Here is a 26,956-nt window from a genome sequence, read left to right on the forward strand (position 1 = left end):
AAAAGTAAGATATTATTTATTTAACAATTATGAATGAGACATGATACCGAACTAAATTTTAAAAATATTATGCCAAGACCAGTTTTGATTGGCCCGATCATCTGTTTCCAGGAGGAAACATTCTGAACACATGCAGCAGCCACCCGGAAAACATCCTGATTTCATCCGGGAATCATGGTGGCAGCATTCTAAAGACATTATCAATGTTTTCCTAATGCCTTTGCGAAGCAAGCAATGTTTCTCCTGATTGCATACAAGCTGCACATGCCCTTCTCACCGTGGGCACATGATGGATACATGTAGACTGCATTGACAAATCATCTCCAATGTTTCCACAGGAAACACGATCAATAAAAACATCATGTGGCCCAAATGATATGTTGAGAAACATTTTGGACGCACAGTGATGCCATCAATAATGAGGCAGTGTTGATTCCCACTTGATTCAACCATTTCTATCGGTGGAAACATCCAAAATGTTACTGGAATCATGCCACGTTGATATAAGTGACAGCATCGGGCACAAATCCAAATAACAATTATAATGTCTGCAGAGTTTTTCACCAATGAGAAAGCTGATTTAATTCAAAATGTAACCAGCTACAGTCTCACTGAATCACACAGGAAATATCTAGATGGCATTTCGGCAACATTCAAACTGTTGTCACCATGAATCCAACGGAAACATAAGTCACATCATTGTGACTGTAGTCACGGTGTGTTCACGATGTTTCCGGTGGAATCACAGGTCAATGCCCCCGGTGAGACGCGTTATACAAGATCCGATCGATATTTTCGGAGGTGAGCGTGATTACGTAATCGGTTCGCGGGGAGGGGATTTTGTCACCAAGCCGCCACAACCTTTCAACAGGACAATCCTCATTCTCATCCTCGCACCTCAAAAGCTCACCATCAGCTACAATGGCCCGTCGCTCAGCACCACCCGGCTCGGGCCCTGCCTACTACTCAGGCGTGCCCCAGCGCGGTCGACTCGCAGACCCGAACGAATCCGCATTTTCTGCGTTCATGCGCGAGGAGATCTTCGCGCCCGAGAAGCTACCGGGCAACTTGAGCATCCTGGTCGGCCTGTCGGTATTCCTTGGAGGGATTGCGGCGATACGGACGTGGGGAGAGTTGATGATTCCGGCGTGAACGGAGGGAAGGGGAGGTCAGATATGTCCGGTTGTCTTAGACACGCAGAGGTGGAGTAGAGGTGTTTTAGACGATGCGACTGGCAGAAGGGGTTTCGTGCAAAGTATGTCTCATCCTTGTCTACATCCACTTTCCATACCCGTGCTGTCATGCACCTCTCTTGTCAGCTCTTCCTGTCCCTTTACCTTACGCAAACTAACTCAATGCGACCCCTCCTGTTAGATGTATATCCACGGGAGAGAATTCGCTTTGCTGGCTTCCACGCTATCAACCCCACCTCAGTTGTTATCACCTGTCACTCTATGTAATTCCTACTCGCCCAAGTGGCTGGTACCTGGATTTCTCATACAATCGCATCTGTTGCTGTACTGCGTATCCACCCCGTTCTGCCTCGGATTCGGCTTAGTCTTTGTCAATAATAAAGAGTACCACGGAACCCAAAATGTGCCTCGTCTCAGCGTTCTGCCAGCCAATGTGGAGCGTATCCAAGCAAGTCATGTGCAGGTTGGACAAGATGGATTTTGTTGCCAGACAGCTGCAGCTTGGCTGTGCTGGGCTAGGAGTTGGTCACTTATCAGCATTTGGCCTATCCTTGCAAGCGAAATGATGTAGCCAACTGTTCGCTTGCGATCACCTTCGCGGTGGTAAATATTTCCCAATCCGTAACAAAGCGGACAACTTCGAAATCAATGGGAAAGATTTAAAGTGGGCTTGATCATCACCAGCACTCTTCCGCTGGTCTGCTAGTTGCCTGCACGATGTTAAGTCAGTCTCCAGGCCCCAGCGGGCACGATGCTCTTCCCGATGTCACACATCAGCCTTGCTCGGAGGGAGCGGTAGCGCCTCCGGGTGGATCTATCACGGATCCACTCCTTGAGGAGGAGTTCCTGCGCGCCCATGAGTGGCTCAGGTGAGTCTGTTGATGTTTTGGCCGGTTGCGCAGCGTCGAAGTGGCCCTTTATAGAGATAGGCTTGTCCCGAATGACATCTATGCTGCACTGTCCGTCGCGAATGCGCCGGGTAAATTCCACTGGAGCATCTTCCTGTGTGAGGTGAGCGATCGTCCCAGATAAACGTATTCTAATAGATCTGCCAACCTGTAATTTGCCCTCTAGAGCAATGGATTCGGCCACAAGTTTCACGCGGCCACTGACGGCGTGCCAGATGGGCAGTGGAGATACGAGTGCGCGCCGTGGTCCGCATGGAATGACTCGCGGGTGGTCGCCTTCTTCCCAATGGGCGAGATGCCGCAGGGCCTGGATCACACACACCTGAACGAGTACCTGCAGACGATCCCGATGGAGGTGCCCTCGATCGACCGTCTCTGCGAGCCGCGCTTCACTTGTCGAGTGTGGTTCAAGGCGGCGGTGCGACTGCTGAACGACGTAGAGATGTTTGTCAGGTGCAGCGATGTCGACGGATTGGAGATGCAGCTCGCGAATCGTGCTACGGCTGCACAGTTCTCCGATGGCATAAAGCTCCTCGTCCAGTCGTGTGCCCGACCGTGGCCATAATACCCAGTAATCGGCCCGTGGGGAAATGTGGTGAATATGCGTACCGTCATCGGGGTAAATTGGCGTCGAGATGTAAGATAGTCCGGTTGGGGTCAATCCAAAGGTCACTATAGCCTATTGCAATAACTCTTCATGACGATTATTACACTGGGCAGTGCTTTTTGAGGATTTTTAGTACGCGTAAACCTGACAATATGATAACCATTGTTAGCCACTGGCCTCGTACCCAGGTGTCTTTACTGACTCTTTTCTACCGAAAAGACTCGGTCTGGCCAGTTAGCCACGTGTTGTGGCCTCGGACGCTTTCAGAGGTTAGGGTTTCCAAATCGTCGCTTTTGCGGGGCGCCCGTGTTACTTTCCTGCATTCAGGCCGTCGTTCGTTCGTGCACCTCGAGTTACGCTTGTCCTCAATTACGACGCTGGCTCCGAGGGAACCATCGACGGTGAGCGCACAGCGCGTATAGGAAGGGTACATTGCTCATGAGAGGTGCCTTCAGGTTTGGTATTCTGATGCCTCTCCTGGCCTTGCCTCGACCTGCGTTTCGCCAAGGTTGCTTGCTTTCGCAACTGTCACAAGGATCCTGTATATCATGCTTTCATACATCTGCTTCTGTTCAGGCCAAGGGCAAGAAGAGTGCAATAGAGAGAAAGCGAACGCGGAGCATACCGGATGATGATGACCCTGCTGCAGCCTGGAATTCACGTCCATTAGGTGCAGTCGCTTGCCAAAATGATGCGTATATGCGTATTGACGTAAAATACGATGTGCGTCACTAGCTTCGCGTAAACGCCTTGTGAAAGACCTTCTACCTCGTTCTGCGGGCAAAGAAAAACATGCCAGACTGATCGTCGCCAAACGTGCAAAAGCTCGTCCTCCACCCCCACCCCCGCCGATCATACCTCCAGTAGTGCGAGACTCGGTTCCTCATGCTGATGCACAAGTTGCACGGAAGAATACTGAACATCAGGAACAGGAGATGCTGGAGAAACGACTTGCGTGGAGGGAGGCGAGGGCTAGGAGGGCTGACAGAAGGACGGCGGCGCGGGACAAACAGCAAAGTGAATGGATGGCATTAAGGTCCTCAAAATCTCATGCTGCTACCGGCACAGGTCAACGCAAGCCGTCCGCAAGGCCATTCAGTTCAAAAAGAGAGCTCCACGCAGGTCACACGGTCTCGGAATTTGACCATGAGCATTCAAGGGATGCCGAGAGGGCAGATAGTGGAAGTTCCTCTACCTCCAAAAAGCCGTCAGTCTACAACCCTCTTGTGGACGAGCTGGATGTCTCCGCACGCGCGGAAACGCTTCGCGCACTCCCCAGGGAGTTCACTGCTCCTCCTCTGATGGAGGGTCTCCTGACTTCTGTCACCGATTTTCTGGGCCCTGAGGCTCGCCCGACTGATATTCAGTCATTGTCACTCAAGCATCTCTTCCCGCGGCCACTACCTGGATACCCATCAAACGTGAATGCATGGGGAGCTCCCACCAAGAACAAAAGTGAGTATCTGCAATGCCTGCTGGCATCTGAAACAGGCTCGGGAAAATCGATTGCGTATCTCTTGCCCATGCTGCAGGACCTGAAGCTTACGGAGCTGCGGACGGACACGCCTCGACCTCAGAATTCCGGCTGTCCCCTTAATCCGCGCGCACTCGTTCTCGCCCCAACGCATGAGCTCTCAAGGCAGCTGTCCAGTTTTGCGAAGGCGCTCTTGCATCACATCAAGCTGCGGGTGCTATGTGCGTCCAAGTCGAATACGCCGAGCACGCCCTCGCGGAACGTTTCTTCTGCCAAAATGGCAAAGGAGATGGACGAGTTGATCAAAGGCTCTTCGGCTGGGAAGGTGGAAGAAAAGCACGCCGCAGAGGATCATGCTGTAGATATAGTGGTCGGGACGCCATCGAAGATTCTGGAGATGGTGAAAGGGAGGGGATGGGACCATCAGGTGACGCTTGAGCAGGAGCCCAACGTGTGGGAAGGGGAGGGAAAGCGGCGACTTTCGACAGTGGGCAAGCCGGAAATGAGCTTGGAAAGCATCGAATGGGTGGTCATCGACGAAGCTGACGTTCTGTTCGGTCAGTGTTCATCGCCTCTGGCCAAGCCGGTACATAGTGACATTAATCGTGCGCAGATCCCGACTTTCAGGCAGACACCAAGTCAATTCTCTCCTCCATCAGCGAGGCGCGCAAGCAACCGCTTGACTTCCCTTCGGTACCTGCAACACCATCCTCCCCCGCACCACTCAACTACCCGTTCAACCTTCTATTGAGCACCGCTACCATCCCCTCCGCTCTCGCCTGGCACCTAGATTCGTACCATCCCAGCCTCATACGCCTTGCCTCACCAAATCTCCACCGCCTCCCGTCGACGCTCAGGACCGAGTACGTCGGCTGGACCGGTGGAAACCGCAATGTCGACATCGAAAAGCGGCTGCGCAATGTATGGGCGCAGGATGTGCCTAAGCGACGCAACCGCAAGGTGCAATTCTCGAAAGTGCTCGTCTTCTGCAACAAAAGCACGCGCGTCGAGGAGCTCGGACAATACCTTACGGAGAAAGGCATCCCGAATGTCGCGCTGACAAGCACGAGCGAGACGCGGAAGTGGGGCTCGAATCACCACCTGGATGGGTTCCTTAGGAAACACGGCCATACAGCTAAAGATGAGAAGCTCGCCAGCGAGCCGAGTCTGGAGCAATCCTCTTCATCCGATGCCCCTGCGTATACTCAGCAGCCTCATGTAATGATCACCACGTCGCTGCTGTCCCGAGGACTGGACTTTGCGCCGGAGATCAAGCATGTCTTCATCGTGGACGAGCCGCGGAACATGGTGGACTTCCTGCATCGCGCTGGACGCTCGGGACGTGCAGGCGAACTCGGGAAGGTGGTCGTCTTTGGTAAGACAGAGGGGAGGGGCTCGAACAGAACGAAGATTATGCGCAAAAGGGTTGGCGCGCTCCTTGCGTAGATTGCCTACCATTATAGATCTCAGCACTAGACTCTCTAAGACAGATGTATGCGCATGACCTCTTGCTATATGTTTGCCATAACGCTACTCCACTCTGTTCCGGTGTGCACAGTTTCAGCGTCGTGTCTCTTCACGATAAGTATGCTTCATCGCAGGTGCTATTGAGATGAAGATAGATACAAGCGCTTGATCATGATATTAAGGGCTGGTGAGATAGTGGGTCTGATCACCTCGTGGTCCATGCAACTACACCCCCCCTCCTCCTCTGACCTTAAAGCATCTCATGTTCTTTCGCTGTCGCAAGCAGCAATGTCTTTACTATGCCGTCAGACCTCGTACGCTCTGCTCTATTAGAGAAACTCAAAAAACACGTATCTTACTCAACAAGTCTCACAATCCGCGATAACCTCTAAAAGGAACAAAACACGACCGTGATACGGCCATTAAATATTAATGTCTGGCTCTATCAAAATGAAAATCAACCGGTCGGAGTAGGTGCCAATCCCGAGGCGGCCGCGTTGCAGCGGTGCAACAGCTGCGGCTCGGAGAGGCTGAGGACAGCCAATGGAACGCAATAGCATAGGTGATAATTACCTCCAAGGCCAACCACCTGGTATCCAGGTTGCGATGCCTTGGTGTATCCCGTGATTTTCTACCTTTTGCGTTGCAGCGTTGCATATGCAAATAACTGATGAAAGTCATGCGGGTTCGTGATGCGCTTGTGGCTGATGGACTCATCCGCACGTGATCGCGTATCGCGCTCTACCACTCGTGGAACTGAGTCGCCTGCTTGGCGTCCCATTCAGAACAGACCAGCAGAACAGGTCAGATAACGCGAAGCCTTTTTTCACAAAGGCGAACCGCTGCAAAATGTGCATGCGTGGTGGCTGCTACTAAGGGCTGATCATTTCTATGATAGGCGACTTTAAGCTGCTTCGTGAAGTAACTTCCCTTGCACGGGCCCTGGTCATTAATCATTCCTTGCTCTCTCGCGTAGTCAAGTCTGCGGCAATTGGTCCCAATCGGAGACGCATATTCTACTTTTGATGTGTCTCGGGTTTGATATCGCTTCGGTGAGTGATTCTGGTGGAGCACAATTGCTCTGAGCACAACCCTGTCGGCAATCTCGCAGCGCTCCAACGTATCGCGAGCCCTGTATAGGCAATCGTGATTCGTGGGAGCTCTGGCGCGTGGCTGGCTTCGCGACTTCTATCTGCTGATGGACATGTCCATTCAAGTGGATTTCCGGTACCGGTACGCGATAAGGAACACTGCATAGCAGAAGGGCGCCAAGTCATTCAGCCGATATAAACATGGGAGCTCCGTGATAAGAGGTGCTACTCGCCTGCTGTACTTCCTGTACGTCGTCGCCTCGTCTGAGACGCTCGGTACAGCATGGGCTCAGCAAATAAGCTTGCAAGGTAAGAGTAAACATCTTCATTGTTTCATGGAAGGGGAGCTCATTCAATTATGGCTAATGCCAGACAGCGGCAAGAGGGAGCAGACGCTCTTGAACTTGCGCGACTGGGATACAAGCAGGAGTTTAAGCGTGCCTTCTCTCCACTAGAGGTCTTCGGCCTTGTCTTCAGTATCTTCGGGCTCTTCCCCTCTATCGCGTGCGTACCCTGTTCTGAAGATTCCTGCCTCAACAGCGAATGTGTGAATTTTCTTTTATCTTCTGAGCTGATGCGTTCCTTTGTCCATCTAGGTCGGTGCTCACTTATGCCCTACCAAACGGAGGACCTGTCTCGATGGTCTGGGGCGTAAGTGGCGATATGTTGGGAAATCTTCTGACCGCTCAGTATCAGTGTCCTATAGTGGGCCGTCTGCAGCTTCTTCCTCCTGCTCATAACACTCTCCCTCGCCGAACTTGGATCCGCTGCGCCCACCTCCGGTGGGCTTTACTACTGGTCGTTCAAGTTTGCTTCTCCTAGATGGCGGAGGTTGCTATCGTGGATCGTTGGATGTGAGCAACCATGATCATCGAGCGCAACAGAGTTTGATGTTCCTCTGTGATAGACTCTAATACAATCGGCTTGATCGCCGGGGTCGCTTCTGTCGATTGGGGATGCGCGGTTCAATTGATGGTGAACTTCTTCGGAACTCTAGTTTTCAGTTGGTCCGCTTTAGTTAACAAACCGCGACCAGGCAGCAGTCAGCATTGGACATAATCAGGAGTTTTCCGCAACCACGGGCGAAACATAGTATGTGCTCACATACTGCGTTCACATTGCTGCCACCATTGATTACTGGGCCAGCGCCGTATTTGTCTTGATCTTGCTCCTGCATGCTATGATATCATCCTTAGCCACTGCGGTGGTGGCTCGCTTGCAGACCGTCTATGTTGTGCTGAACGTCCTGTGCGTTTCTCACTGAATTCGAAAGATCGGCGCTAATCGGTATACACCTTCATTCAGGCTGTGCCTCGCAATCATCATTGCGCTGCCCGCTGCAACACCTGCAGAGTATGTCAACTCTGCTAGCTACGCGTTCGGTGGTTTTGTCAACTGTAAGCGGATTTGCCGGCATATCTCTAAAATCAACACATACTGATGCTGGTCATCGATTATAGTCACTGCCTGGCCGGACGGCTTTGCATTTGTGTTGAGCTTCCTCGCACCTCTATGGACGATCTGTGCGTATAGCCCGATGACACCGTGTACTCGATCTCTGAGCCAGAACTAGCCGGATTCGACTCGGCACTCCACATAAGCGAAGAGGCATCTAACGCCAGTGTCGCGGTTCCGTGGGCCCTTATTAGTGCCACGAGTGTAGCGGGAGTATTGGGATGGGGTGAGCGTTGTCTGCCTATCTTGATCAGACTTAGTGTTTGAACCTTCGCTTCGTAGCAATTAATGTTGCGCTCGCCTTCCGCATGGGAACCGATCTTGAGAGTATTATGAACAGCCCAATTGACCAGCCAATGGCCGTCGTAAGTATCGTCACTCGTTCTGTTGACGAAGAGCCTCACCTTGTTGACTCTGCTCCCTGTAGATCTTGTACAACAGTTTCGGACAGAGGGGTACATTGGCAGTGTGGTCCGTTGTCGTCGCTGTACAGTAGGCTTCCTACGCATTGCTTCGCGACCGATGCAGCTCAGTCTCACTTTGCCGCTTTTAGGTTCTTTATGGGAACAAGCTCAGTAAGCATCAATGTTCTTCGTTCAGCACAGTCACTATCTCATCGTCTCCTCAGCTTCTCGCCTCCTCTCGCCAGACCTTCGCATTCGCACGCGACGGAGGTCTCCCCTTCTCCAACATTCTCTATCGCGTGAACCCATACACGAAGACACCGATCAACTGCGCCTGGTTCGCCGCATTTATCGCAGGCCTGCTCGGGCTGCTCGCTTTCGCAGGCGATGCCGCGATCTCGGCGGTCTTCAGTCTCGGAGTAGTCGGACTCTACATCGCGTACATTATCCCCATCATCAGCCGCTTCGCGGGCGGCACGCGGTGGAGGCCGGGGCCGTTCTCGCTCGGGAGGATGGTGAGCGACGCGCCTCTCTGGTTGAATGCGTTGGCTGATGCGTTTCGTCCATTCGTAGGGGTTTCCTGTGGCTGCCATCGCACTGGCGTGGATGTTCTTCTCCATCGCCATCCTCCTCTTCCCGTCCGACCCTGCCCCGGACGCGCCAAACATGAACTATACGGTCGTGGTGCTCGGCGGCTGGCTCACGCTGTGCCTCGTGTACTATTACTTCCCCGTCTACGGAGGTGTGCACTGGTTCCGTGGGCCTATCGCGAACGTGGACGTTGGCGCTGGTGACGAGAGCGACAGCAAGGAGGTGGAGAAGGCGGGGATCGAGGAAGAAGGCAGCAGCGTAGATGAGAAGCGCAACTCGGCGGAAGACTGATGTCTGGATGCGATGCGACGGTGTTCTCGACATCGTTGTGGTAATTCGAAGAGCGTGATCTGTGTTGATGGATCCTCCTGAGAGCTGTACCCTGTAGGAAGACAGTAAATCAACAGAATCGCGTTCCGCGATAGCCACAGAGAGGCGATACGTTGATTTCAGCCATCAGAGACTCTAAGATACAATGCCCGCATCTGACAACGAAATCTGCGCAGTCAGCGAGCCTGCACCGTGAAAATCTAGAGGAATCGCCGTGTCATCCATAATGACAATGCCATTCATCCTGTCGTCCCAGCCAAGTCCCTCGCGACACATCTCTCCATCAAACAATCCAGCCATCGCGCGGAACGTCTTTATCCTCACCACCGCACCGCGTCTCGGGCCTCGGCCAATGCTCTTCACGACGGAAAACGCCTGTCGTCTTCGACCCAGAGGAAATCCGCTCCCTGTGTGGGTATCCGGTTCTGAGGAAGACGAGGCCCGCCGAGCAGCGCGTAGAGGAGAGTTGTCTGTTGCGTGAAACATTGTCATGAGCTGGACGGCGGGCAACAATCCAGGATGTGCCAACGGCCGACGCGCTTGTGGCGTGTGCACGCGATTCACGCGTGATGTCCGTCGAGTCGGCCACTTGGATAGACGCTTTGTACATGGTCTTCACGGTGACACGAGCCAGGCACTTCACTTTAAACGTGGTCTACATTGAATGCTGGAACAAACATTGTATATAAAACATTCATTACGACATTACCAATCATTGAATGACCATCCAGGAGTATGGATCTCGCTATGAGATAAGTTGCCATAATTGAAGGCGAGGGGGAAAAGCGGGACTCAGGAGGATGAAGCAGGTGGCGATGGAGAGGGGGGATACCGTTGGAGCTCTTCGCCAGAGAGTGGTTGGAAGGGATTGGACAAATCCGCCTCAGTATAGTGCTCCGCCATGACACTCTCAGCGTCTTTGAGAACCTCCATGGCCGACTGGTTGGACTGGTCCTCCCATTCAGAAATCTTGGCGAGGTCATTCCGTGACAGCTTCCCCGGCGCCCTTTCCTTGAGATTACGCAAGTCTGTCATCTCATAAAGTTTTTTGCTCAACCATCCCATCAACCAATACCCAATGCCTTCCCAAACCCGTTCATTCTCATCCTTAGCCCTCCATCTTCCCAAATTCGTGTAGAGAAAGTCGTTCTTGAAGGCTCGACAACAACTGTAATCGCCAGTATCCCATTTTGCCAAATCTGCATCTTGTTCATCGACGCCACGCAGCAGCCTATAAGCCAGGATCCAAAGGAATGATTCGAAATCGTGGCGGTACAGGCGCACGATCTCTCCGTGGAAATACTTGCTTGAGAGGAGATCTATCGCCATGAAGGGAATAGTGCCTATTCGTTCCTGCCCTGTCGCCTGCTTCTTACTGTCCAGGCGGATCCCAGCCAAATCAAAAACATTCAGAACACCTTTTCGAGTGATGGGGTCATAGAGCAGGTTGTCAATACTGATATCCCTGTGTTCAAAGCCCTTCATCCAGAGCGCGAAATGACCTGTTCGAGAGCGATTCAGACGGCAAACCACTGGAGTATCACGATACTCACATCGATAGCATTCCACCCATACACGCAGAAACTCCTCAGCGGGCAATCCGTCGATGGGCAACAGTTTCCGCATCAGTAGTAGGCGCATGCAACGTGAGTCACCGATAGCATCCCCATCAATTCGCCCTTCTTTCTGAATGTCCTCTCCAATCGTTCCGGTCGAGTAGTTCAAGTCGTACGAGGCAAGGACCGTGGGCAGATGTCCCTCTATGAGCGGATCTCCCCGACCCAGTTCTACTGCTTGCTCCAAAATGACAGCGTCGCTCGTGAGAATGACCTCCGGCCAGTATCTCTTCATGACTGCATTTGTATTCTTCTGCGTGGCCTCAAATTCCTTTGTTCCCCGACCGAAAAGAGAATATCGCGATTTAACGAATTTTTCAGGACGTGTAATGGCGGCTGCTTTGACATTCGTCTGATCTTCGCGATCTCCGAATACGATGTCAAAGCCGTGGGGTTTGCGACGAGGATGGCACTCATGAACTGTTCCGAGTCTGTCGTTCCTCGGATACTCTCTCGTAGCCCTCTTCGGATAGTGCTGATGCCCATCCCTTCTCAGTGTGGCGTCAATACCCCATTCACGCAGACCCAAATGACGGAATGTGGCAATGAGAACAAGGAAATAGGGAAGGTCCTTGATGAAATCGACACCGCTTGACTGGATTGCACCCTGTCGATCATACCACCATACCCATGCTAAATTGTCTGAAGCATCGCAGTCAGCCATAGCTCATGCAACAATGGAGAACAAGTGCTTGCCAACGATGACAACATTAATTGCATGCATCGCATAACGCCGCGTTAGCATTTCCGCTGCATACATGCCAGACCTTGCAACAGCAGGACGACCTTCCTTCTCAGGTTCCTTAGGTATCATGTCGAGAGAACGATGGCAGAGTTCCGACGATATCGTTACGTTCGATGGTTCACCAGAAAGAAGTTTATCGTCGATGATCAGGCCTCACATGACGCAATCGATGCAAGCGGAGAGGAAAAAATAATGCGCTGTAAGTATGCCTCCTTCGGACATCTTCTGATGCGACAGGACCCACGAGGCCATCATAATCAGGCAACTGAAAGATCCATCCAATTTTTCCCCTGACTGACTGTGTCCACATCCCCATCCGCACGCAGCTGACATTGTAAGAGGTAAGGGGAGAAGGCTTTTGCCAATGTTGCACGTAACCAGAACACTGAACTCACAACGGTAACCATCCACCAGGATCCTCACTACAGTTTGACCAAATGATCGTTCGAGCTCTGCATGACGGACAACACTGCGGCTGGTACCCTACGTTGGACGACGCCAAGCGGTGAGCACATACGGTATCTGTGCTGATATGTCAAGTTCCATGTACGAGCATAACGTCCTTCTGAATGCTCGACCAGGTACGTTCGGTACCCGAGCAGCCGAGCTTTATGTGCATGACATAATGATATGATGCAATTGGCAGGCGCGTCCTGATCCGATTAAAAGTCGTGACCGAGGGGCATAGGGCAATGTATATTCTCGTCGCGGTACATTCATGCATCCTGGTCCCAAATGGTCGCCACTACCCGCAGCAAGCATCTAAACAATGACATATCATTCAGCAAACATGCCTTCTGAAGCTCCGAGCGTCACGCATTCGCGATCATATCTGTCATGTTTAGATTTTCCCCATCATGCTGCCATGCTGGTGAGTTGTCAGATGGAAAACGGAAGCGCTGCCTCCGCACCCGCTAATTGCGATACCAAATACCAATGGTAGAGACCGGGACTTGTCGATTTAGATGGCTCTGCCTCGCGGTGACTCTCCTTCTCCAGCTTCGCGTGATACATGTCTCTTCATCGGAGCCATCTCGTCAACACCGACAGATGTGACCACCGCTCTCAGGACGACCCGAATCGCTCACTGTGCACTTGGACGAGAACGTCCGACAGATGGCGACCGTGAGACTATCTATGGTGTGGATCTATGATAGTCTGTCCATGGATAGTGCTGCCACACGACTCGCGAACACACTCTACGCTTCCTGCATCACGAATTCTTGTTCGCAGTGTAATGCAGTCCACCGGAGAGTTGACCAATCATTCACTCGTCTCACCCTATGCACCACAATGATACCGAATATAAACGTGCGTCGTAGCCGCTTTTGGCTTGAGGTTGGCACCTCCGAAACGGATGATGCTGTTATAAAATGTACGAAAAATTGCTAATTCACATGCAAATAGGGAGATGTGACAAATGGACATCATGCCGAGGTCGTCCGCTACCCACTATCGGTTCGTAAGCGTGGGTGATTAAGGCGACGATGTCTATGCCCGCTCGACGTGGACGTTACAGCGGGCGAAGCACGGGTGCGTCTCAGCATGCAGCATCCCTGGCCTGCCATCTGAGAGGGTTTATCGTCTGTCAATGTTTCCTTCTTTCCATGCAAAGTTTCGCACAGCTCACTTAATATCATCTGTGTCTGTGGGGAACACAGCGAACGTTCTCCACGTGTTTCTTCGTCCGTTGGCAGACTACGGATGAATGGGAGTTGATGGAGAAGGGAGATGCCGTTGGAGCTCTTCGTCAGAAAGCGGTTGGAACTTGAAGGGAATGGAGGAACCCGCCTTAGCCAAGCGCGTCGCAATGACACCCTCAGCGTCTTTGAGAACCTGCGTGGACGACTGGTTGGACGGATCGTCCCATCGATTTATCTCTTCGAGGTCACTCCATGACAGCTCTTCTGGTTCCTGATCCTTCAAACCACGCAAGCGCCCCATGACGTGAAGTTTTTCATCGAACCATCTAAACAATCCAACCCCGACGCTTTTCCAAACCCGTGCATTATCATCATCCAAGACTTGCCGTGTTTCCATTTGTGTCGTGAGGAAGTCGCTCTTGGCGAAACGACAATCTATGTAATTCCCAGTGTTCCATTTTCCCACGTCTGTATTCTGGCCACTGGCTCCACGCAGCAGCCTATAGGCCAGGATCCAAAGGAATGACTCGAAATCATGGCGGTACAGGCGCACGATCTCTCCGCGGAAATACTCTCTTGAGAGGAGATCCATTGCCATGAAGGGGATGGTGCCAGTCCGTTCCTGCCCTGTCGCCTGATTGTTATCGTCCAAGCGGATCCTAGCCAAATCGAAAACATTCAGGACACCTTTTCGAGTGATGGGGTCATAGAGCAGGTGGTCAATACTGATATCCGTGTGCTCAAAGCCCTTCATCCAAAGTGCGAAATGGCCTACTCGAGAGCGAATTAGACGACAAATCATTGAAGTAGCATGATACTCACATCGATAACACTCCACCCATACACGTAGAAACTCTTCAGCGTGCAATCCGTCGATGGGTAACAGTTTCCGCATCAGTAGTAGGCGCATGCAACGTGAGTCACCGATAGCATAATCCCCATCAACTCGCCCTTCGTTCTGAATGTCCTCGCCAATCGTTCCGGTCGAGTAATTCAAGTCGTACGAGGCAAGTACTGTGGGCAGATGTCCCTCTATGAGCGGGTCTCCCCGGCCCAGTTCTACTGCCCGCTCCAAATCAGCGGCCTCGCTCGCGAGAGCGACCTCCGGCCAGTATATCGTCATGACTGCATCTGCTTGGGTTGCCTTCTTCCCCGTGGCCTCAAAGTTCTTTTGTTTCCCGACCGGAAAGGGAATATCGCGATTTAATGATTTTGTCAAGACGTGTAATGGCTGCTGTCTTCACCTTCATCTGATCTTCGCGATCTCCGCATACGACGTCGAAGCCGTGGGGTTTGCGACGACGGTGGATCTCGTGAACTGTTATGTCCTTCCTCAGATACTCCCTCGTAGCCCTCTTCAAATAATCTTGATGTCCATCTCTTCTCAGTGTGGCGTCAACACCGTATTCACGCAGACCCATATGACGGAATGTGGCAATGAGAACAAGGAAATAGGGAAGATCCTTGATGAAATCGACACCGCTCGACTGGATTGTACCTTGTTGATCATACCACCACACCCATGCTAATTGGTCTGAAGCGTCAGAGTCAGCCTTCGTATATCATAGCTCATGCAACAATGGAGAAAAGGTACTTGCCAGCAATGACAATATTTATTGCGCGCTTCGCATAGCGCCTGGATAGCATTTCCGCTGCATACATGCCGGATTGTACAACAGCAGGACGACCTTCCTTCTCAGGTTCCTCAGGTATCATGTCGAGAGAACGGTGGCAGAATTCCAATGATATTACGCCCGATGGCTCACCAGAAAGAAGTTGATTGTCGATGATCAGGGATCAGGCCGCACATGATGCTATCGATGCAAGCGGAGAGGCGAAAATGATGCGCTGTATACCTCCTTCGGACATCTTCCAATGCCACAGGGCCACGAGGCCATCATGATCAGGCAATGATCCACAATTTTCTCCTGACTGACTGCGTCCACATCCTCATTCATGCACAGCCGAGATTGTAAGAGGTCAACGGGAGAGGGCTAAGTTCAATGCCAATGTTGCATGTAATCAGGAAATTGAACCCACAATGGTAACCATCCACCAGAATCCTTATTACCATTTGAGAAAATGATCGTTCAAACTCTGAGTTATGGACAACGCTGGTGGCTTCGAAGTTTGACGATGGCGAGCAGTGTCTCATGCATAGTAGTACGCGATCGGATGCGCTTGTGGCGTGTGCAGTGTGCACGCGATTCGCACGCCGTGATGTCCGCCTTGGCCAACCTGGATAGACGCTTTGCACACGATCTTCACGGTGACACGTGGTTGAATGCTAGCATAAACGTTATATACGAAACATTGGTTACGACATGATCAATCATTGAATGACCATCCAGGAATACGGATCTCGCTATGAGACTCGAGAAGCGCCGGCTGTCGCCGGCGGCACACCTTGCGACAGAAGGTGACAAGGTGGTAAATAAAAGATTCATTCCTGTGGCAGGATACAATTACAATGGGCTGGGTCGTGAACATGAGGATTGTCGCGATTTGTGGTCTGCGGCTCGCCTTGGTACCTATAAGGTTATATTGTTTCCTAGTTTAGTATTTACTCACCCCACTCGATCTTGAGCTCCCCAACGCTCACTTCCCTTCAGACACTTGACAGTTAGCATATATATTCGCAGCGAGTACGTCGGATGCCCCAGAGGCTTTACCCTGGTGCAATCGGCGTACGTGGTTTTATATATAGTTCCGCACTGTACAGATGTACTTACGCTTAGCACAGTGACATGATAGTACGCGTCACTTTAGGTATGAATAAGAGGCTTTACCCTGGTGCAATCCACTGATGTGATAGTACGCGTCACTTTAGCCCTCCGGTCTTTCCGTGTTGAGTGGACGCAGACATACCAGCCACGTTGATCCTTCGCGGTCATCTGTTGCACCTTCGTGCTGTAGTGCATTAGGTTATGAGCCCCGAGGCTTAATACCTATGAATACTCAAGTTAGTTTGTGAAGCTTTGCCTAAACTACCAACAGACTGTCACCCTTGAAAACACACACCTTCGCACCAGAACTCGTCGACTGCTTAGACAGCTAGGTCACGAGGTATCAGATCTAGATGACCTTCATCCATATCATTCGGAAACTCACCTCACTCATTTATCTCGCATCGATCCCTCACTCTTCTTCGTCGAAGCAACCCTGGCTTCCGAACTTTCTTCTAGACCTCCGGCTCCACCAGCTCCTCCAGCTCAACCATCAGCACCACCACAACCTGTAGTCCCTATCATGATGCCATCCGTTGTGAAGGAATTCTCTGAGGTCCTGAAGCTTGCCACTGATGGATCGAATTATCACATATGGCTAGGTCGTGTTCAGCGTGCTGCAGGCACATGCGATGCCGACGACCTATTGACACACGCCGCTGACTCGTCGAAGGCTGAAGAAGTTAAACTCAACAAGCAAATGCTGAACGTGATCACTAGAAAATTTACCGACTCACTTTTTCAGAAGTACCTCAGCATCACTGAGGTATCCAAAATCATGGAGGGGTTGAAGACCGAGTTCGGAACACTGATGGCTGCAATGGATGCCGTAACGGAGGCAAAGTTATTTACATTGAAGTGTACTGATGAGCGCAAGCTGCGTCAGCACCTGGACCAACTGGCTGAGCTGAAGGAGAAGTTAGCTGAGTCAAACACCGCCATCAAAGATCGTACTTACATCAATGCAATCACGACGTCTATTCCCCGCTCATTTGCACTGAGTGTCACCGCGATTATGACAGCTGCCGAGATCTATAACTCGACGCTGCCGACAGGCGCATCCAAGAAAATGGTCACGTCAGATGAGATCATATGCACGCTGCGAGCTGAAGCTGACTCACGTGCTGTGCTGAAGTCGGGCGAGTGGACTGCTACCGCTGAAGCTGCGGTTAGCACATCTCGAGGAGGAAAGAGCGGCCATGGGCAGTGTGGGCAGTGCAGTCAGCATGGTCGTGGACAAGGATCGAGTCGAGGGGACACACCCAAGAAGTTGAATGATGAGATAGTCTGCTTTCAATGCAGGGGTAAGGGGCACTGCAAGGTGCAGTGTCTGTTGACCAAAACTTACCAGGAGCACCTGAAGGCGAAGACTGCAGCCACCGCATGTGCGAGCGACAGTAAGGCAGCCACCACGAAGTTGAAGGATGGTGCGACAGATAGCACCGCGTCCTCTGCGATGACAGGGCCAGCTGTTCATGACGTGGAAATCTTGGAGGCCTGGAGCACCTCCATGATAGGCCCTGTGATTAGCCTTGAGGCAACCACCATCGATTGCTCTGAATTAGCAGAGCAGATCGAGATACGCATAGTGAACACTCACGAGACAATGGCTGCAGCGACGGAAATGGGTTACAGAGTTGACATTTTTGACTCAGGGGCTTCACGGCATATGATGCTGCATTTGGACTTCCTAATGAACTACCGTATGATTGTGCCGCATCGGATTTGCACTGCAAATTCGGAGATCTTCTATGCAAATGGTATGGGTGACCTCGATATCGCTTTCGCACATCGGGACGGGCCACGCTACTTGCATCTGCACGATGTCTTGCACACGCTGGCTATGCATGTGATGCTTGTGTTGCTGGAGGTACTGGAAGAAGACGAATACAGTTATACAGGTTATCAGGGGGAGCTACAAATCACCAATCCGAAAAATGTACTTGTCGGATCTGTTCCTCACGCAGACGGACTCTACCAGATCTTCCACACGAGTGCATCGCTCGCAGTTCCCGTCTTGCTGTCATTGCACAAGATACATTGCTGGCTAGGGCATGTGAACTACAGGTACCTCAAGGCGATGCTTCCTGAGCATCGCATCACTGGCGTCAAGCTAGATCCTCAACGTACCGAAGAGATCAAATGCTGAACGTGCCTAGTCGCAAAGGCACACCATGCTCCTATTGCCACTATTCACCAGTCTCCACTCATCAAGATGTATGGCGAGCATGTCCATCTAGACATATGGGGGCCTGCATCAGTTATGATGGTAAACCATAGCCATTATGCGCTTACAATCATCGATGACGCTACATGTTGGCTCGAGATGCCGTTACTACGATTGAAGTCCGAGGCTTTTGGCAAATTTGTCAGCTTCGATGCACGTTTGCAGACACAGCATGGTACTCACATAAAGATAGTGCAGTCAGATCGCGAAGGCGAGTTCCTGTCTGACGATATGTCAGCGCACCTCGAGCACATGGGAGCCATTCGAAAACTTACTGTCCACGATACTTCAGAGCACAACGACATCACAGAGCGGACACATGGAACGATATTCAACAGCATTTGCATGGCCCTTGTTGGGTCCAGTCTGCCAAAATGGCTATGGGGTGAGGCATTAGCTTATGTAGTGCATGTCTACAACTGGACTGCACGTCATGCCCTGGGTGGCAAAACTCCATATGAGGTACGATTGGGCCACACACTGGACGTATCAAAGTTGTGCCCATGGGGGAACACTGTATTCATGAAGGTAGATAATGCATCAAAGCTGGATGCGTGCGGTGTCGAGGCTTCATCAGGAAAACTCAAATCAACTTGTGGCTCGAGAACCTCCTTTTTGACTTGTTCTTGCTAGTATTGGCTTGTACAAGTGAATAAATGCACAATAAGAAGCTTCCAACCCAGGAAAAAGTTCAAAGCAAGAAGGTCCTGAGACTTTCTCGAGCTTACTGTCTTTTTTGGTGATGGCCAGCAGATAAAAGCCAGATTTGAGTTTTCCTGATGTCACTGGCTCAGATTCGATGACTCGTCGAATGAACATCGTATCTATTGGCCAACGTGAAGGACGATCATGGTCGAGCATGATGTCATCTTCAGTAAAAAGGCTCCGCATGTCAAGGGGGAGCATAATGATGTGGATATAGGACCTACCTTAGAATCGGATCCAACTCATACTGATGCTGCTCCACCTCCCTCATCACCTATCATTCCTGCTCCTCTTGCAGACCGCGAGCTACCTGAGGAAATTCATGAACCAGAAGACCCTAATGTTGTGATGGGCAAGAGAATCTGCTTGCTGAGTGCAAAGATGTGTGACATCATGTCGGGATGAGCTGAGGGTGCCTTGACTGAAGTCGCTATCAATCATGCATTCAGCGAGACCGTCGCGTACGCTGTAGGAGTAGTAACCTCCGAGGCAATGGGCTTCGATCCACGAAATGTCACCGAGGTGAAGCGTCACCCAGACTGGCTGTCATAGCTAGAGGCCATGCAAGAAGAGATTCGTCACCTAGAATCGAGACAGAGCTGGGTTTATGTGAACCCGCCACCACATTCATCAGAAAAGAACATCGTAGGGTCGACTTGGGCTTTTTGCACTAAGAAAGATGCGCGAGGCCATGTAACCAGTTACCACGCACATCTATGCACCCAAGGCTGCTCGCAGGTCGAGGGGATTGACTACACTGCCAATCCAGATCCAGGTGGGAGCCACCTGGCTGGCCCACATGTTCCATCCCCACGTCCCATGTGGCGACGGCCGGGCAACAATGTGTCCCCATACCCGGATGCCTATCAGTACCACCTGAGTCCATCACCATATGGATGAAGCCTGGTGTACACCTGGCAACGGGTGGCTGACCAGCCATATCCCATCAATAGCAGTTCCCCTTGACAGCATGCAGCCCCCTCTTCTCAGCCTCTCACTTCACTGATTTCTCTGGCACTCTATTGCTCTCAGGTATGTCACAGTAGATAAATATATGCATTGCCATGTATGCTACGATGCATTTCATACAGTACAAACTTCCCAATTCCACTCCGTGTGCTTTGAGCAACATCCTGCAATATAACACTTCCTGCATGTAAATGTTATCAGTCAAATGAAGGATCGTGGGCACGGAACATCAAAGACATATGGAGTGGACCCTTCCCTCCAGAATATTGTCATCTGACCAGCAAAGATCAAAATTTGGCATGGTTAACGAGTTCGCAGTAAGTCAAGTCAGCACTTATCAAGGCTGCCATGTATTCCCCCCCTCCCCCTGGTGTCCTGTGTCTGCCAATGAATTAGTATGATGTTAGGCACCGAATAGAAGAGTCCTTCGCAACAACAACATGGGTTCAGGCCACGGAGCAACACAGCTCAAGGACAATATAAGAAATATGGTGAGTGTTCTTTCATGCCCGGATCCCCCATAACAATGACACATCAGATGTGGAGTAAGACAACTCGGGATCGTGGCAGCACATCACTGAATGAGAGGAAGAAAGGGCAAGGAAGAAATGAAAATGAGAAACTTTGCGTTCGCAAACGCATCTCACATGACTTGCATTTCAGTACCTTCCACCTCACGTCGCACGTGCTCGCTGCCCTGTCATCACAATGTATGATTCTAACATATCCCTACATGCCCAATCTCAGTTCGAATGTTCTCCATCCTATGAGTTGCACAACCTGGTCTCTATTTCGACCGACTCTTTGGATTCTACCAGGATGTCTTCTCGATGCAGTGCTGCTGCAAAAGCTGGCCATGCGATTGCAAGGTGAGGTATCTGAACATGTTATCGGTTGTCTAATGTTCACATCCAACAGCTACTATGACACAGGAGGTGTGATCAAAGCACAAGTGACAGAATCTCAGTGGTTCGACCCTGATAGACTCGGATGTTGAGGCTTCACCATACCTGCAGGCTGACTCACAGGAATCAGCCGGTAAGTCTTCATCCTTATGATAGCAGGCTTCTGATATACAAACAAATGCTCAGCTGAGGACCCTCGAGCCTTTGCGATGCAAGCTGTCCAGATGAGTGAAACGATGAACGACAATACAAAGCTTGCTGCTCGTGTTTCTGTTTTGCAAGGCATACAGACAGATGCACTGTCTGGTAAGTCCTGCATGTTAAGGTGTCCATAGCCAATGCCTAAAATGTACCTTGACTTTAGAATGCATCAGCCAGACATGTCATTCTCACCTCGACAGAATTCAAGGCATGTTGCAGCGAGCCCTACGCGCAGGCATACAGAGCGAGCAGAAGTTGCAGAAGGCATTCGATGAGCTCAAATCACTCAAGGCTTGCTTGCGGTCTGCTGGACTTAATTCAACTGCTCCAGAAGACATCCAAAACATGGCGATTGAGCTGTGTGAACTCAAAGTGGCTCTGCATGGTGCCGGCTTTGACTCTCGTATGCCTGGCCAAGTCAAAGAGGCCATCATTGAATTGCACATCAAAGAATCTCGAATTGTGATGCAATATGCTGGCATCAACCTGTGGTCGTTCCATGCCATCAAGCAGCTTCTTGCTGACATTAAACTGTACTGGGAGATGCAAAATGGTGGAGCTCATGTGTTGGCAGATTCAAGCATTGATAAGCGGTGCAGGACCTGGTAAAGGGAGCGTTTGAAAGGGCATTTGGTCTATTAACTACCGCACTATTTACTGTGCCTCGTCAATGTCATACAATTCCTCCGTAATCTCTTTCACTCGCCCACTTTCAAGTGCCGCATCCAGTTTCGCCTGATACGCTGATGGCGTGGCCTTTCCGAGTGCAGTGAGATCTGCACCGCTGAACCACTCGCAGTCAGTGTCAAGGATGTGTTTGAGGTATCTTTGTAATTGTGTCAGCCCATTATGAGATACATCCAATGCGTATGACTCATCCAGATACTTTATTCAGTTTTCCTCCTGCCTTTTTGCGAATATTTGCAAGAGTCTGGTCGACAGCAGACCAGTATTTTCCTGTTGGGTTTTCTAAGAATACTAGCCGCTACTGCATGAATCAGCTTCGGATCTATGATCTGCTCAGGTAAAGTCAAATCACTCACCAACAATGCTATGCGAGCACACATCTCAGGTGTTACAACAACATCTGTGCCAGTAGAAATCAATTTCTTTCCTATCTGATGCAACGCGTTGCATAATTCAATGATGTTCTTGCCTTTATAAGTCTTTTCACTGTCGGCATTGACAGAGGTGTCATCCTCAATAGAAACGTCCAACTGTGGTCACAAGTTATTCACAAATCGTGTGTGACAGTGGCTGTTGCGCAAATAACATACCAACTTCTTGACCTCTGCCTTGCGCTGCGTGAGACAATCAGGTGCATATGTGATGATCTTGTTCCACTTTCCATTTTCGTCATGAATGCATGAAGGTTTGAGGCCCCAGCGCTTGCGTTCTATTATTTTGAGTAGCAGTTTCAAGATTGGGGTGCCATTATAAGCAGAAACCCTGGATGAGAGAAGCAGACGAATGATATATTTGTCAATGTTCATCTATTGCATACAGGCATTACATCAGAGATTATTCTGGTGGTTTAATGTATGATCACTCACCAGAACGTGACTCAGAATGTCCCACACCTCTGCGCCTGCAGTGAATAAATCATCCATACGTCCCGCAATCTTGATCATGGTTGCGATGCACATAATTTCGTGTTCATCCTCGTTCGCCTAAATAAAATGTGATGATTGATGATGAGCACGGTAATCCAAGATGTACATACATTGATGTATTTTCTGAGCTCATTTTGACCATCGGTCTTCAGTCACTTCACTGCGACTTGGGCACTGAAGTACTGCATCTGGTGCTTACGTTTGCGAGAGTCCATCGACAATGCTGCAAGTGGCATCATTCCTGTTGAGATTACATCCAATGGCAGAGAAGACTCAGCACTGAGATCAGAGGATGATTGAAATGCACACAAGTCAGACTTGGGACTCAGAGGGGACTCTCTGACAGAGGAGTTATTAAGAGTCAGACCAAGTATCGGAGAGCTGAAAATATCCTCATCAAGGAGAGCCTGCAAAGCCATTCTGTGTGATCGGGATGCAGGTTGACAGCCGAAAGATGCAGAAAACTTTGACTTGCACCATCAGCCATATCTCGATTATAGGCAGAAATTGCCAGCCATCACCGATCTTCACCAATGGCACCCACTCGTGGAGTCTCCCAGAAGGTACAAATACATCCTTAATTCATGCAGATCTCCCTGCAAGTATTAACTGATGCACCAAAGGCTTAGAAGTTGCAGATGAACTCACCAAAACTCTTCGATGTCTCACTTTGATGAAGCATCACAGTACCATTGGTCATGACAAGACTTTCCAGTTGAAAGCCCTGACATGCCACCTCATCTCCCAGCAGCATACCACTGCAATTGCACTTGAGAACAATGAGCAGCAGAAAATAAAGAATGCATGTGAGGCATCAGAAATCGCTGGAGACATGGGGCCAGCAGCCCTGCTGAATGCAGGCCCTCAAGATCATTTAACAATACGACATGACTCGGACATGCAACCACTCAACTATGATCCCTTTGCTAATGTTCATGAGGTCAACGATTGCATGTTCGATGAACACAGCAATGAAATCCAGTTGTCAGCAGGGAGCACTGCCGTGGAGGCTGAATGCACTCGGTTGCTCCATGACCTCGACAACACGGCTTTCAAGAGCTGTTTGACGAATCACTTGGAGACAATCTCGATGACGTGACTTTGACCAATGTTGCTGAAGGTCTGCAGATGTATGGTGAGTCAAAACAATCCTTGTGAATAGACATTGACGTGTCAAGCTGAATGGTACAGACGTGTCCGATGAATCAGATGATGCCATAGATGAGTGTGAACAAGCGAATGGTGACAGTGTGCATGAATGATGGAGGGATCCCCAGTTTCCATATGGCTCTGTCATGGCACGCTGATGACAAAGATAGACCACCAAAATAAAGAGTCCCCTTGAGGGTCTCCTGGGTAAAACCTACAGTGATGAGCTGTGGTGGTTCAACGTGCCCACTGACGAGACCTAGTCGCTAGTCGCAGAGTAAGACTTACTGGTGAGGTGAGAGGCGCTATCACAACAGTGAGGATGAAAACAGATGTATAACACACTGAGAGTGTCTGGTAAGACCCCTCTGTGATGGTAGTGGTGGACGAAGGAGAATAAGACTGGAGTCTCTCCTCGTCAGACCTGGTCCTTATATACATGTTCGTTGTGCTACTGTACAGTACTACCTAAGCGAGTCACATGCTATTCTACTGGTCAGTGCTACAATCGTATAACATGTCCCAATTATCCTGATTGACTGCCTAATAATAACCCACGGAGATGGAGCTCCCTTTGAGCATGCAATATTGCATTATGGCTATGACGTCATATGATGCAATGCTGAGGGGCTCAGTGTCACGTGACAATGCCGAGAGGGGTCCGAGGTCATGTGACTAGATGCCTTGTTATCTTATCTCTCATTAGGTCATGTGACTCTTGTTCGACATGAAATGATGAAAAATGATATGCTTCTAATAGCATTTGTTCCTATAATTACTTGTTAAATAAAAACTGTGACATCATCCCCTTCTCAAGGTTCATCATCCCGATGAGCCAAAGCCATTGGCACCTCATATGGTTCGCTTTGCAAGTGAACGATCTGTCTCCGTAATAACTCCTGGGGCGTAGTATTCACATATGAGTTGTGTGACACAATCGCCTGTCCTGACCTCGAATGGTTCGCTGGTTGTGTTAACAAGGAGCACCTTGATTTCCCCTGTGTAGTCTGGGTCAATTACCCCTGCTGCGACATCAATTCCTTTGAGAGCTAGCCCACTTCGGGGGGCCACTCGAATGTATGTCCACTTTGGAGGGTTAACCGCAAGCCCAGTGCCAATGAGCATTCTGGAGTGTGGGGGAATGTCTATGTCTTGTATGGACTTGACGTCCCACCCAACAGCTTCTGAAGATCCCTTGTAGGGTGCTCGGGCATTGGAATGCAGGCAGAAAAAGACCATAAATTCATCAGGGTGGTCAGACAGGGCAATTTTGTGTGCTTTGCGTGTTCGCGGCTTGGCTCTTGGAGCATCTGGGTGTGTCTTGTGAAATTCCTCTACTTTGTCTTTGACATTCGTGAGGTTTTCCAGTGGTTCTCAAGTATTATCGCTGTGGTCGTAGTCTAACCATTTAATGAGATACTGGGTCTTGTTGTACCTGACTCTTGAATCCAGGACGTCCTCCACGTCCCATTCTTCTTCTCCGTCTATGATGATTGGAGGATTAGGGGGAGGTACGCATCCAGGGATAGAGTCTTGATGGAACATTATAAGCTTGGAAGCATGAAACACCAGATGCAGCTTCATGTCCGCTGGTAATTGCAGTTTGAATGATACGGTTCTGATCTTTTCGAGGATCTTGAATGGTCCATAGTTCTGAGTCGCAAGTTTCTAACTTTTGACTTTTACATGGAGATCTTTTCCTTGAATAAGCACTTCATCTCCTACTTTGAAAGGGATGTTCTGCTTTTTGAGATCGAAATACCATTTCATTCTTTCTGCTGCTAATGACAGAGCGGCACGGGCTTGTTCCTGTGCTTGATCGCGGTTATGGAATAAATGTTCCAGGGATGGATGTTGTATTCCTTCCAGTACGTCTGGTGCCATTCGGGAGTGTCGACCATGCTCAATAAAAAATGGGTACAGACCTGTCGATTCTGAAGCTTGGTTGTTGTATGTCAATTCCGCTGTGGGCAATAGTGTGGCTCAATCAGTTTGTCAGTAATTACAATACATGCGCAGATATTGTTCCAGAATCTGATTAACTCGTTCAGTCTGTCCATCCGTTTCAGGGTAATAAGCTGTAGACATCGTGGACTTGATGTGAAGTTTCTGGCAGAACTTCTGGAATAGTTTGGCTGAGAATTGTGTGCCTCGATCAGATATGATCTGCCGGAAAATTCCGTGGAGTTTGAATACTTCATTATAGAAGATTGACGCTACTCGAGATGCTGTCACTGTGTCATCTACTAGGTAGAAGTGAGCATGTTTGGTGAATCTATCGACAACTACCAGGATGGCAGTCTTCTTTTCTCCCCTATGATCTGGGCTTGGCAGTAACTGTGTAATCAGGTCACATGTAACCATTTCCCAAGGCCCTTCTGGTACTGAGTTAGGTTGTAACAGTCTGTAAGGCTTTTGCTTGCTTGTCTTGTTTCTCTGACAAGTTACGCAGCCTTGGACGTTGTCACAAAGCACCAAAGCACTTAACCCAATTAAGGGCAAGTCTGCTTTTGTGACCTGCACAAATGATCCCACATAAAAAGCCTGCCACAAGGGCTAGGCTGAGGATGCACGCAGTGATATGCAGTCTGGAAATGGGGCTCAAAGGGCCCTTAGCCTTATGCTCACAACAAAGGGGTGAATTGGCTTGTTAGGCCGCATACAATAGTATAATGAATCTAAGGTTCTCCCTTAGATCCTCATGGGCTTATATACATGTAGGGCAGGGCCCCTGGCACTGTGCTACTGTGAGACCTCAGATACCTACATGTGAACATATTGCCAGAACCAGTAATGGTTCTGGACTTCGTCATAGCAACTATCTACAATGGCCGTGGATACGCCGAGGTAATCCTATTTAATCCAATGAGATAAATGCCTGTAAGTGGGCCCACTGTTGAGGGGCCAATGGGTGATGGCCAACAGAGCACATCACAA

The 26,956-nt window shown here is 50.1% G+C and overlaps 10 protein-coding genes across 10 annotated transcripts; 7 read left to right on the forward strand and 3 right to left on the reverse strand.

Moving 5' to 3' along the window:
• Positions 1-750: 750 nt before the first annotated feature.
• On the forward strand, positions 751-1,907 carry LAESUDRAFT_564783 (uncharacterized protein). Its single transcript, XM_040902973.1, has 3 exons — positions 751-801; positions 872-1,255; positions 1,375-1,907. The coding sequence occupies exons 2-3, from the start codon at positions 1,226-1,228 to the stop codon at positions 1,762-1,764; spliced, it is 420 nt and encodes a 139-aa protein (XP_040766605.1). The 5' UTR covers positions 751-801; positions 872-1,225; the 3' UTR covers positions 1,765-1,907.
• LAESUDRAFT_723185 (uncharacterized protein) lies at positions 881-1,168 on the forward strand. Its single transcript, XM_040908364.1, has one exon. The coding sequence runs from the start codon at positions 922-924 to the stop codon at positions 1,150-1,152; it is 231 nt and encodes a 76-aa protein (XP_040766606.1). The 5' UTR covers positions 881-921; the 3' UTR covers positions 1,153-1,168.
• On the forward strand, positions 1,885-2,881 carry LAESUDRAFT_675350 (uncharacterized protein). Its single transcript, XM_040905587.1, has 3 exons — positions 1,885-2,062; positions 2,117-2,204; positions 2,268-2,881. Exons 1-3 carry the CDS (start codon positions 1,911-1,913, stop codon positions 2,664-2,666), a joined length of 639 nt encoding a protein of 212 aa, XP_040766607.1. The 5' UTR covers positions 1,885-1,910; the 3' UTR covers positions 2,667-2,881.
• A 136-nt stretch (positions 2,882-3,017) lies between these two features.
• LAESUDRAFT_564823 (uncharacterized protein) lies at positions 3,018-3,543 on the forward strand. Its single transcript, XM_040902974.1, has 2 exons — positions 3,018-3,109; positions 3,164-3,543. Exon 2 carries the CDS (start codon positions 3,177-3,179, stop codon positions 3,441-3,443), a length of 267 nt encoding a protein of 88 aa, XP_040766608.1. The 5' UTR covers positions 3,018-3,109; positions 3,164-3,176; the 3' UTR covers positions 3,444-3,543.
• Positions 3,544-3,733: 190 nt separating this feature from the next.
• On the forward strand, positions 3,734-5,628 carry LAESUDRAFT_647998 (P-loop containing nucleoside triphosphate hydrolase protein; the record flags this gene model as incomplete). Its single annotated transcript, XM_040904084.1, has 2 exons — positions 3,734-4,745; positions 4,796-5,628. 2 exons carry the CDS (start codon positions 3,734-3,736, stop codon positions 5,626-5,628), a joined length of 1,845 nt encoding a protein of 614 aa, XP_040766609.1.
• A 1,470-nt stretch (positions 5,629-7,098) lies between these two features.
• Positions 7,099-9,481, forward strand: LAESUDRAFT_757050 (APC amino acid permease; the record flags this gene model as incomplete). Its single annotated transcript, XM_040912254.1, has 14 exons — positions 7,099-7,244; positions 7,337-7,391; positions 7,447-7,594; positions 7,648-7,715; positions 7,777-7,832; positions 7,887-7,988; positions 8,046-8,137; positions 8,201-8,263; positions 8,314-8,421; positions 8,478-8,560; positions 8,623-8,687; positions 8,749-8,770; positions 8,824-9,114; positions 9,173-9,481. 14 exons carry the CDS (start codon positions 7,099-7,101, stop codon positions 9,479-9,481), a joined length of 1,608 nt encoding a protein of 535 aa, XP_040766610.1.
• Positions 9,482-10,173: 692 nt separating this feature from the next.
• LAESUDRAFT_723193 (uncharacterized protein) lies at positions 10,174-12,000 on the reverse strand. The gene is made up of 3 exons (XM_040908365.1): positions 11,833-12,000; positions 11,074-11,778; positions 10,174-11,022 (listed from the first exon to the last, which is right to left on the reverse strand). The coding sequence occupies exons 1-3, from the start codon at positions 11,948-11,950 to the stop codon at positions 10,313-10,315; spliced, it is 1,533 nt and encodes a 510-aa protein (XP_040766611.1). The 5' UTR covers positions 11,951-12,000; the 3' UTR covers positions 10,174-10,312.
• A 1,212-nt stretch (positions 12,001-13,212) lies between these two features.
• On the reverse strand, positions 13,213-14,295 carry LAESUDRAFT_811005 (uncharacterized protein). Its single transcript, XM_040914278.1, has 2 exons — positions 13,512-14,295; positions 13,213-13,449 (listed from the first exon to the last, which is right to left on the reverse strand). Exon 1 carries the CDS (start codon positions 14,276-14,278, stop codon positions 13,580-13,582), a length of 699 nt encoding a protein of 232 aa, XP_040766612.1. The 5' UTR covers positions 14,279-14,295; the 3' UTR covers positions 13,213-13,449; positions 13,512-13,579.
• Positions 14,296-20,390: 6,095 nt separating this feature from the next.
• Positions 20,391-21,866, forward strand: LAESUDRAFT_712494 (uncharacterized protein; the record flags this gene model as incomplete). The annotated part of the gene is made up of 7 exons (XM_040906904.1): positions 20,391-20,468; positions 20,559-20,642; positions 20,690-21,020; positions 21,070-21,086; positions 21,168-21,189; positions 21,243-21,362; positions 21,421-21,866. 7 exons carry the CDS (start codon positions 20,391-20,393, stop codon positions 21,864-21,866), a joined length of 1,098 nt encoding a protein of 365 aa, XP_040766613.1.
• Positions 21,867-22,131: 265 nt separating this feature from the next.
• LAESUDRAFT_712495 (uncharacterized protein) lies at positions 22,132-22,888 on the reverse strand (the record flags this gene model as incomplete). Its single annotated transcript, XM_040906905.1, has 4 exons — positions 22,132-22,242; positions 22,301-22,474; positions 22,535-22,750; positions 22,811-22,888. The coding sequence occupies 4 exons, from the start codon at positions 22,886-22,888 to the stop codon at positions 22,132-22,134; spliced, it is 579 nt and encodes a 192-aa protein (XP_040766614.1).
• Positions 22,889-26,956: the final 4,068 nt, after the last annotated feature.

Source organism: Laetiporus sulphureus (assembly GCF_001632365.1).
Source record: "Laetiporus sulphureus 93-53 unplaced genomic scaffold LAESUscaffold_9, whole genome shotgun sequence".
Lineage (NCBI taxonomy): Eukaryota > Fungi > Basidiomycota > Agaricomycetes > Polyporales > Laetiporaceae > Laetiporus > Laetiporus sulphureus.